General features: G+C 42.7%; 1 protein-coding gene across 1 annotated transcript in view; it reads right to left on the bottom strand.

The window, feature by feature from the left end:
• The window catches only part of naalad2 (N-acetylated alpha-linked acidic dipeptidase 2), a 60,189-nt gene extending 52,274 nt beyond the window's left edge, over nt 1-7,915 (bottom strand). The window contains exons 1-4 of the mRNA XM_078403135.1: nt 7,753-7,915; nt 7,426-7,534; nt 6,108-6,294; nt 1,522-1,623 (exon numbers count right to left, since the gene is read on the bottom strand). Coding sequence (XP_078259261.1) covers nt 1,522-1,623; nt 6,108-6,294; nt 7,426-7,534; nt 7,753-7,834 — 480 coding nt within the window. The 5' untranslated portion in view covers nt 7,835-7,915. The remainder of the gene's footprint in view (nt 1-1,521; nt 1,624-6,107; nt 6,295-7,425; nt 7,535-7,752) is intronic.
• Nucleotides 7,916-12,001: the final 4,086 nt, after the last annotated feature.

The raw sequence follows: 12,001 nt of genomic DNA, 5'->3' as shown, positions 1-12,001 counted from the left end.
AATTTAGTTTATTGTCACGTGTACCGAGGTAGAGTGAAAAGCTTTTGTTGCGTGCTAACCAGTCAATGGAATGAAAGACAATGCAAGATCAGGATCCCAAGTTAAACTTCGAGCAAACCACTCTTCCTTCTCTTCCAAACCAAGTTACGTCCTCAAACTAAGTCTGGTGCTATAACACATACTTAAACACTCCCAAAATCCAGCCTTTTTCTGTAACTTCAATGAGCTAACTGTGTTTCACATGAAAGACTGGCTATATCCTTCAAGGTTCGTGCACATAACATCAAAAAGCCTTCCAAAACTATTTGAGAAAAGATTAAAATTATTCAAATTCTCATCATCCATTAACACTAACTGCCGATTAAACAAGGCACGGTCACAATACATTTTCAGCTAAACATACTCAGAATTAATTACTGCATAGTTAACTTTATTCATTGGGTTATGGAAGATTATGAACTCTGCAATTTGCAAATTAAAAAAAGTTTGCAAAACCTCTTAACTCCATGATTCCATCAGCTTCTGGTACCGGTGGAATGGTCCAAAGTTTATTTTAGACTTTGGTTCAATATTAATCTGGTTGTTGCATTAATTTTGCACTTAATGAAATCTTCCTCCTATTAGTTACACACCAAGACCTTTTACATCAATTTGACCAATTCCATAAAAGAGTGAGTACACAGCTCAGTGCACAATTCCTTAGTTTTGATTTCCAACAAGGTTAATGATTTATGAAACAGTTTAAAACTGGGAGGAAAGGTTTACAATCTCCTGCGGTTTTCACTGTTACATGAAAAAAACCTCAACAAATTGCTGAACAATGAAAAGTAGCGATCAGCTTTCAGCAACAAATCTCATTGTTACCTTTTAGCAAATTCTGAAGCAAATACCATGTTGCCAATATTTTATTTAATTTGCAAATTAGTTCACAGAATTAAATTTCTTTCGAATGAGAGAAAAAACTGGAAAGGCTTGGCAAGATACATAACAAGTGATCACTTTGATGAGATGTTTTTGCAACATTCGGTTAACTGTGACATCAATTCATTGCTGGGACCACGAGCTGGTTTGTTCCTACACAGAACATACTGTTTATCACGTACTCCACACTTGTAGAAAGCACAATACTCCAATCTTGACTGAAATAGTTTACTCAGAGGATTGTGTTTGTTGGAAATTATCCTCTGCAGTTTTGTGAATGCTCAGTTCAGGGGGCTGAAATGAATAGATCTTTGAAAACTAGGGTAATCAAATGATTGGGCATGATGACTTGATGCAAAGATCAGCCCATTTCTTGGCAAACATAAGATTTAGCTAGTGTCCTATGACTTTTTCCTGCTACTATTTATTATATCCTCATCTTCTTTACCGTCAACTATGAGTATGAGTAGCAACTGTTCAGATTGAACGTCAGTGCTAGAAATTTACATTGTTATATAATGCGTCTAAAAATTTCCATACTGCCCATCTTCAAAAATCATTGAATTGTAACAAAATGCTTCCAAGGCAAGATGTGCTTACCACTGGCATCCCCGCTGGGGAATAGGCATTGAAAGGTGGCTCAACGTCCTCCGTATTTTCATATCCAAGAGGCAGTGGTTCAAATAAGGACGTGTTGAAGATCTGAAGAAAAGAAATTTAGTAACATTATATACATATTAAAGTTGTTTGTGTAAAATTAAGATTGTTTTGTCTTTTTTGTTCCTTTACTTGCTCTTTACTGTCTCAGTCATTTGACTTCAGTGCAACTTGTTTTGTTTTAAAATCCCAACTCTTCCTTGCAGTCTATCCTTCAATATATCAATTCCTTTCTATTGTGGAGTTTCACATACTTTCTCTCTTCCTTTCCACCCTTATTATTTTCTGTCTGTGTGCCTGCTGCAGGAATTTGTTCCTTCTCATTTTTTTTTCATCTATAATTTTCTCCTCTTGACAATAGTCAATTATTTTAGTTAGGAACTGGCTATATACTGGCGGCACGGTGGCGCAGCGGTAGAGTTGCTGCCTTACAACGAATGCAGTGCCGGAGACTCAGGTTCGATCCTGACTACGGGCGCCGTCTGTATGGAGTTTGTACGTTCTCCCCGTGACCTGTGTGGGTTTTCTCCGAGATCTTCGGTTTCTTCCCACAATCCAAAGACGTACAGGTATGTAGGTTATTTGGCTGGGTTAATTAAATGTAAAAATTGTCCCTAGTGGGTGTAGGATAGTGTTAACGTGCAGGGATCGCTGGGCGGCGCGGACCTGGTGGGCCGAAGGGCCTGTTTCCGCGCTGTATCTCTAAATCTAAAATAATTGCAGATCAGCATCTTAGGGAGATCAAAAAGGGAGAGAGGGGGAGAGGGTTAGTAGAGAGACAATAGCGGGGGGAGAAGCTCAACAGAGATAATCAATGGGGTGGAGGCACACAGATTTTTGGGTTTAGTTTAGTTTAGAGTTACAAGCCCTTCGACCCACCGAGTCCGTGCTGACCAATAATCCCCATACTATCCTATTTTACATTTATACCCTAAGCCAATTAACTACAAACCTGTACGTCTGTGGAGTGTGGGAAGAAACTGAAGATCTTGGAGAAAAGCCACACGGTCACGGGGTGGGGGGGGGATGTACAAACTCTGTACAGACAGCATCCATAGTCGGGATTGAACCCGGATCTCTGGCGCTGTAAGGCAGTAACTTTACTGCTGTGCCAGCTTGCCGCCTGATTGAATGTCAATATTAATTCAGGAGTTATACAGTAACAACCAGTTAATACAAACAAAAACTGGTGTTTCAAAATAGGATAAGGATGACTGCATGAATAAAGACCATTGTCTGCAGAGCGATCCATCTCTCAATGCAATGGTAAAAGGCAGCTGTTTCGGGTGTCTGGATTCTTAATAAAGGTGTATGAATATGCAGAAGCATTCTTGTCACTTGATATGTGCTTCCATTGCAAAAATGTAATTCTATGAAGCCACTTACCTACACCCAAAATGTTGAAATAAGCAATGTAATTGTAACTATTGAAACTGTAATTAATCACAGGGCATTATCCTGCTTAAAGAGTTTAAAATCTCAATGTGTTTTGAATATAAGGAGATTCTTCCAGAATGTCTCTTGGTCGTGCTGAATAAACACTATTGCAGCTTCGGGCAGATTGTTGAGGGAGCTGAAGTGATCCAAGAGGCCAGAGGACAATGGAAAAGCAGCAAGAATTTAATTAGGGGGCGAGGTGAGAGCAGAGACACGATAGGGCAGTCACCAAGGATGTTAAGAGAAACAGAACATTAAGAAAACACCCTGGAGGATTCTTCACTGACTTGTACAGTAGCAGTGGTCTAGGGAGGAGCTGACCCATTACGTGACCTTAAACCTCTGGCCTTAAACTTCTAGATGGGCCCTGCTTCTCCAGGAGATCCACATCATACATAATGGAATGGGAAATTTATGGAAAAGGAAATCTTGCACCCAATTGCATGCACATTTTATTTTAATTCTGGGGGGAGGGGGGGGGGGGGGGGGGGAGAAGAGGAGTCATTCAGCTCTAATTACACTTTATATAATTTTAAATGAACACAGAAATTACCAAACGGAGAATGGTAACAACAGAAGAAACTGACCAGCAAAACATCATGCAACTATTTGATGCCTTGAAATTACCATAGAGCAGTGTTCTTCCAGGCACTGTGGAACGCTGAGGGTCTAAATTGGCAACACTGGCATTAAAGCAGCATACTTGCCAATGCTTGCTGCTGATGTCAGGTCAAAGCTCTAACACACAATAAAATATCCTTGTGCCTTTGGGTCGAATAGCTTTAATCGTCTAACCAAATCATTAATTCTGAGCTTTCTTGAATGCATCATTTGCCTAAAACTAGAACAAAGTCCTAATAGGATTTTTATGGGAACCAAACTTCAGTACAAATTTGAGTGAGTGGATTAATGGTCCCAGAAATATTTTGATGCTCTGTGCACTTAATATATATTGAAGAAAAATAGATAACTTGTGAGATGACTTTGACATCCTAAGGACATCGCAAGGCACAAAATCGAGGCACACACAGCAACCAATGTGTGTGTACACAAGGGCCCACAAACAGCTTTGAGATAAGTTGATATATTTTGTGATGTTTAAGTTATAAACATTGTCACATTGCCAGGACGACTATTTTGATTGCTGGGCATGAGATCTTTATCTCTCCTTGAATAGGTGAGTCCGTTCAATGTCTGCACTGTCTCTGCTGAGTCTAATATCCATCTGAAAGTCAGCAGTGCAGCACTATATTAGTAGATGCTGACACTGGTTAGATTACATTTTAGTAGGTTTTGAAATCTTTAACATCCTTGGCGTTTGTGGCTTTATGGTTGTGTTACTAGGATGGCCTGGTGTAAAATTGAGAATTGTATTTTGGTGCTACTGCGGTTCAGGAAGCAGTTTGTCCAGCTTTGCACTTCATGTAAAGAACATATCAAAGCTCTGCAAACAATGTATAGAGAAGTCAACCACGTACTCAGTATACTTTGGTTCTCAGTATACATTCCTGGAGATAGGGTGTTTTTCATGCCACAAATGGAGGTTTCTAATGGTGCACAAGGCTGCCAGAGAAGAGCTAGGTTTGATGGTCTGCTTGTTTTCTTAATTATTATAATAATGTGCAATGTTCTATCAAAATATTTTTAATAGATTTGCTGAAGGATTTGAATTTTAGTGCAGGAAAGATTTGAAATTATGAACTTTCAGCAAGGAGTACAACATGATGCCTTTTAGATGCTGCCTGATCCGCAGAGTATTTCCAGCACTTTCACATCTCAAACATCTGCAGGATTTATTTTTATTTTTGCTTCACATTGCATTTTTGTTCACTGTGAGCAAATTTTAATGCACACTTGAGGATATTCATTCAGGGTCTTCTGGCATGTGGCACATGTTTATGGTAATAACTGTTTAGTCCATATGCACTCTGGCTCATTAATCGGTCGTAAGTGATAGGAGCAGAATTAGGCCATTTGGCCCATTCAATCACGGCTGATCTATCTTTCCCTCTCAACTCCATTCACTTGCTTTCTCCCCATAGCCCCTGACACCCATACTAATCACAAATCTGTGTTTGCGTTATCGTGTTAGTGGTTTGGAAAGTTTAGTAAAGATGGCACTGGTGATATACCTCCAGTGCCACTGGTGATATACTGACCGCATTTCTGAAACGTTCAAAGGGTGGCGATCACGGTCACCTTAAGAACTATGAACTTTGCCTTTCCAATGCTCTGGGGTGATGTGATGCAAAGATTTTGCCTGTGGCTGCACCCATGACATACAAACTACTGGCTATTTCCAGACTGCACCTGGAGATATTTACAATACTTCTGCCATCCATTACTGTGCAAGTCAATGACACAATTTAAAAAGCTCTCTCTACACATCGCCCTCTCTTGCCTAAACGTGCAGATGATGCAGCCATGTGACTTCATTATATTTGTTAGTGTCCGAAAGCACCTTCAATTTTTATGGATCATGTGCACATATCGTTTCCTGCTCCATGAATATCCAGGAATAGGACATTCCTCAATTGACTTTCTTACTTGCTACTTGATAATATAGATACTAAAATTAAAAGAGTTTTGATTGAAGGGACTTGGAACCGAAATGATTATTTCTCATTCCATGGATGCTGCCTGACCTTCTCAGTCTTTTCAGCATTTTACGTTTTTATCTATCCTAGCATCTGCAGTTTTTGTTTTGATTTTCATTTATTGATCCTCAAACATTTATTATCACTCCCTAATTTCACAAACAAATCTAATGGCAGTTTCATGATGCAATTGCATAGAGGTAACTGGATGGCAATTCTGATCCTGGTCCTATACCACTAGTAGAAACAAATACCTTTTACTCTCACAAACCCAATCAGCTGATTTGGTAAAATAGTCATCTAATTAAATGCATGGTTTAAATTTGGAAACTCAACTAAAATCAGTGGAATTGCAAAAGATTGAACAAAAGCATTTATAAAAATGTGGCAATAACTATATTCTACCATGGAAAATAAGCTATGATTTGTGCAAAACTTCAGAATAACCAAAAACAGATGAAGCAAAATCTCTAAAGTGAAACATCTTGCATTTACCGAATATCCATTTTCATTGGTGATAGAGATGTAATTGGGATTGCTTTTGTTTGGGTAGGACAACAAAACATCATATTCAGCCAATTCAACTGAATCGAGGCCCCAGTTCTTCCACTGGGTCTGAATCTCTTGGGCTAACTGGAGATTCTTTACAGTCCCAGCTAAATGAGGAAATTGCGTCCAATTCCTGATTGAAATAAAATTAACACTTGTTAAGTAATCAAGAGCTGATCCATCCGTTGAGTAAAAACAATGACTGAATACAAAATGATTTGGTATTTAGCAACTTAACCTGTTCCATGATTGCATTTCAATCTGCAGTCCCATAGCGCTGTGCTCAACTTAAATTGCTCAACTTAAATTGCTCATCTGGTCCTGCTTTATCTACCGTCATTCACAATTTAAAGCCAAGGGAAATAAGGGGGCAAATTAACTTCTTCTGGGTGATAATAGCCTCGACACAACGAGTTGCAGCCACACCAAGTAATGTCCATATTAACATTACATTGAATTACTCCAGTTTTTGTGTGTCTAACACGTTCAAATAAACTGCTGCAAAGTTAAATTACCTTGATTTAAAACGTTGTGAAATCTGGGCAATCAATACAATTAATAGCGCTTCTGACGTTTCTTAAATCTTCAATATGCGCGAAAAAAAATCCCACCAAGTTCAAGTTCCATTGCAGAGATAAACAATCTGGGCAGTGAATTCAGGGCCGAGAAAACGCTGCATGTCTAAGCTGCCCTCTCTCATTTATGTGAGAGAAAACCACGGAGGCCCAGCCTGGTCTCACCGAGACACAAACTAGGCGGTGGGAAACTAGACGAGGGAGCTTCTTCTCTCGATGCCTTTCCTCAATATTTACCCTTAAAAATGGGGTATGCACAGGGTTGTCTGATTCCAGCAACTGTAATCACGTATGTCGCGTTCTCTGATCGCCAGGAGTAGAGCGGCGCCCTGGGAATGTGACACAGTGACAAAGAAACGAATAACCTTCAGCTGTAAACCCACCTTAAACCGCCAACTTAACCCTGCTCCAAATATATAGACACAAAATGCTGGAGTAACTCAGCGGGACAGGCAGCATCTCTGGAGAGGAGGAATGGGTGGCGTTTCGGGTCGAGACCCTTCTTCAGTTCCTTCCTACACACATGTTCCACATATACACTCATGCACAACAAAAACTTTTTTGTGCTTCCCTTACTTACAAAAACTTTTTTTTGAAGACATGCCACGAAGTATGAAAAAAACCCGACAAATTTCCAACTATCTTAAAAACTGGTGGAAATGGGGCGTGGCATGAAAACTTGAGCCTACCGGAGATATGATCTGATATTTTCAGCTTGCATCTCATTCAGCAGTTTATTCTGTACATCTGTACGTTTCATTGGAGAGAAGAAGTTCATGCACGACCGGCCAAACCATCCTTGAACAGAAAGTTTAACATTCAATTACCGAAATAATGTGGATTTAATGCGGGTGCACTTAAGAGTGTAGCAATCGAATTACTAACGGGGTCGCATCAGTTCGGAACATGCAGATGGCAAATTATATTTTATATAAATGATCTTAATTAGAGCCCGAATTTCAAGCTCCATTTCAGTCTGACCGGGCTCCCGAGCATATTATTTGCGCCCTGCTCACCTATTAGAAATCCGACGAAGGCGACAGCAGATAAGACCAACAACCTTCGCGTCCACTTGCACAAGCTGTCATCCGACTTCATTTTCGCTTGCTCCTATGTCTGATCAACTCTCCCAGAGTGAAAGCCTGAACCGAGCCTCCAGAACTGCTGGGGGCACTTCACTGCCCCGTGAAACGCTGCGAGTGTACGGAAACGTTGGCCATGTGACTTATATGAGGCCACTATTGTCTTTGGCCACTACTCAAGACAGCTAAAGTAACTTGCGGGATACAATTCAGCCAACAGCCCGAGTGGAATGCTTAATTTGAAACAGCCAGCGGCGATTAGTCTGCAGAGTGTCAGAGCTCCTAGTATTCTTACAACCCCACTCCCTTCCGGGCAATTAAACGCATTTCTTTGGGATGTGGAAGGTCACGGGGAGATCGCGCAAAATCCACATAGACAGCACCCAAATTGTAGGTCAGGATTATGGCTTCAACTCTGGCATTGTGGAGAACTGTGACCTGACAGTCTTGCAGATCAGTCTGAAGAAGGGTCTCGACCTGAGACGTCACCCATTCTTTCTCCCAGGGATGCTGCCTGTCCCGCTGAGTTACTCCAACATTTTGTGTCTATCTTCGACAGTGACCCGACAGACTTGCAGATCTGTCTGAAGAAGGGTCTCGACCCGAGACGTCACCCATTCTTTCTCCCAGAGATGCTGCCCGTCTCCAGCATTTTGTGTCTATCTTCGACAGTTCAGCACTCTGCTTCTGCAGTGGTCCTCTCATTATCTCCTGGCTTGCTCCTTAGATGAAACCTGTAGATATGTGCAGCACCAGCATCATAACTCACACCGCTAAGATTTCCCACAGTTCAGATTTTACACGGCATTAAAACTTCCCATTGTTTAAGCACTGGAGAACGCTCACATCTCCACAATTCAGACATTACATCCCACGGTTCACCCTCCGCTCAAAGCTAACACCCTTACAGTGTAGGAAGGAACTGCAGATGCCGGTTTACACCGAAGATAGACCCAAAACGTTTGAATAACTCTGCAGGTCAGGCAGGTCTGGAAAAAAAGGGAATAGGTGACGTTTCGGGTCTAGATCCCTCTTCGGACTGAGAATCAGGGGAAAGGGAAACAAGAGATATAGAAGGTGCATACAACAAATAAATGAAAGATACGCAAAAAGCAACGATGATCAAGGAAAGGTGGAGCCCACAATGATCCATTGTTCAGGTACTGCCCGGTGTTCATACATCCAATAGTTCACATTCTACAGTTCAGACACTGCCCAGTGCCGGCACTCCCACCGATCTTGTGTCTGCCACAGAAACCATTGGTACAGCTGCCCTCGGTCACGATGACGTGCAGGTTATGTTTCTTGGTCGACATGTTCAAAGTGAACAGAGAATGTATTGAGTTCATTGGGCAGGTTCCTGTTGTCATCGATACTGCCAGACTACACTTTGTAACCCGTTATAGCATGCAAGCCTGCCACAATCTACAGGTGTTGCCTCGGGACTCCAGCTCGGTCTGGGATTTCCACTTGCCATCTTTAATAGCTTTGCAAAGATCGTAGATAAGATTTCTTGTACCGCTCAGGATAGTTTGACTTGAACTCCATCTGGGAGTGGAGCTCGTAAATTCATCCGTAGTTTCCGATTTGGGAACACATATCGTCTGCTTTGATATGTATTCCTCTACACAGTTGCTGATAACTTTTGACAACTGCGGCTTATTCATTGTTAGCTGCAGTCTTTGATAGGGACCTTGAATATGGGTGAAGAGGTCGAATTTGTTTGACTGCAAGATTGCACAGCAGTACAACTTTTATCTGCCACCCCCATTGCAAAAGGGAACATATTTTTCAACAAAATGCTGTGTAAAATCTTCATAACTATGACCTAAATTAACACAACTCTAGAAACACTGTGATATTGTGCCAAAATGCCCCGTTCCCAGCTGCAGTCGATATACTACCTGAAATTTCTATTGTTTTTAAGTCAACTCTTGTTGGTTTTTGACCAGGAACTACTAACGTGGCCATATTAATTTTGGTTAAAGTTATGCTGCAAGAATGGCGATGTCATTAAAGAGTGCTTCATCAAACAGCAGTACTTATGATTACTCAGGTGTGCAAATCACCGACAGTTGGCAAACACAAAATGCTGGAGTAACTCAGCGGGCCAGGCAGCATCTCGGGAGAGAAGGAATGGGTGACGTTTCGGGACGAGACCCTTCTTCAGACTGATGTCAGGGGAGGGGGCAGGACAAAGATAGGATGTAGTCGGAGACAGGAAGAAAGGTGGGAGAACTGGGAAGGGGGAGGGGACAGAGAGGGGAAGCAGGGACTACCTGAAGCGGGAGAAGTTAATGTTCATACCGCTGGGATGTAAATTGCCCAAGCGAAATATGAGGTGCTGTTCCTCCAATTTGCGCTGGGCCTCACTGACAATGGAGGAGGCCCAGGACAGAAAGGTCAGATTGGGAATGGGAGGGGGAGTTGAACTGTTGAGCCACCAGGAGATCAGGTTGGTTGAGTCGGACTGAGCAGAGGTGTTCAGCAAAACGATCGCCAAGCCTGCGCTTGGTGTCGCCGATGTAGAGAAGTTGACACCTGGAACAGCTGATACATTAGATGAAATTGGAGGAGGTGCAGCTGGAAAGACTGTTTGGGTCCTTGGATGGAGTCGAGAGGGGAAGTAAAGGAACAGGTGTTGCATCTCCTGCGGTTGCAGGGGAAAGTACCTGGGGAGGGGGTGGTTTGGGTGGGAAGGGACGAGTGGACTAGGGAGTTACGGAGGGAATGGTCTCTGCGGTAAGCATAAAGGGGTGGAGATGGGAAGATGTGGCCAGTAGTAGATTCCGTTGGAGGTGGCGAAAATGTTGGAGGATGATTTGTTATACGCGACGGCTGATGGGGTGGAAGGTGAGGACAAGTTGGACTCTATCCTTGTTACGAATAGGGGGAGGGGGAGCAAGAGCAGAGCTGCGGGATATTGAGGAGACCCGAGTGAGAGCCTCATCTACAGTGGAAGAAGGGAACCCCCGTTTCCTACCTGCCTCTTTGTGGGGTACGTCGAACATTCCCTGTTCCAGGCATACACTGGCCCTATCCCCGAACTCTACCTCCGCAACATTGACGACGGCGTTGGTTTTACCTCTTGTACCCATGCAAAACTCACTGACTTCATCAATTTCACCACTAATTTCCATCTTGCTCTTAAATATACTTGGACCATCTCTGACATTTCCCTACCGTTTCTGGATCTCACCATCTCCATCACAGGAGACAGACGAGTGACCGATATCTACTACAAATCCACTGACTCCCATAGCTATCTTGACTACACTTCTTCTCACTCTGTTTCCTGTAAAAACTATCCCCTACTCCCAATTCCTCCGTCTACGCCATATCTGAGCCCAGGATGAGGTGTTCCATACTAGGGCATTGGAGATGCCTCATTCTTTAGGAAAACGGGGGTTCCCCTCTTCCATTATAGATGAAGCTCTCACTAGGGTCTCCTCAATATTCCGCAGCTCCAATCTTGCTCCCCCTCCCCCCATTCGTAACTAGAAGCTCCCTTGTCCTCACCTTCCACCCCATCAGCCGTTGCATACAAATAAATAATTCTCCAACATTTCCGCCAACTCCACTGGGATCCCACTACTGGCCATATCTTCCCAATTCCATCCCTTTCTGCTTTCTGCAGACCATTCCCTCCGTAACTCCCTGGTCCACTCGTCCTTTCCCAACCAAACCACCCCCTCCCCAGGTACATTCCCCAGCAACCGTAGGAGATGCAACACCTGTTCCTTTACCTCCCCCCTCGACTCCAAGGACCCAAACAGTCTTTCCAGGTGAGGCAGAAGTTCACTTGCACCTTCTCTAACCTCATCTATTGTATCTGCTGTTCCAGATGTCAACTTCTCTACATCGGCAAGACCAAGCGCAGGATCGGCGATCATTTCGCTCAACACCTCTGCTCAGTCCGACTCAACCAACCTGATCTTCCGGTGGCTCAGCACTTCAACTCCCCCTCCCATTCTGCATTGACCTAGCTAATTCTCAGAGTGACAGATGTAATAGGCCTTTGGGGAAAGAGAGTAGAGGCTACCATTTCCTTCCCCAATTTTCACTTAGTGATCACTTTTGGAAAATGCATACACCTTTCTGATAAAACTAGGACGAGATTTGGATTGCATTACTCAATTCCAGTATCCTCACAGACCTCCCAACATTTGATTTTACAAATTCA

Source organism: Rhinoraja longicauda, chromosome 7 (assembly GCF_053455715.1).
Source record: "Rhinoraja longicauda isolate Sanriku21f chromosome 7, sRhiLon1.1, whole genome shotgun sequence".
NCBI lineage: Eukaryota > Metazoa > Chordata > Chondrichthyes > Rajiformes > Arhynchobatidae > Rhinoraja > Rhinoraja longicauda.
This window is presented reverse-complemented; position numbering and strand designations above follow the sequence as displayed.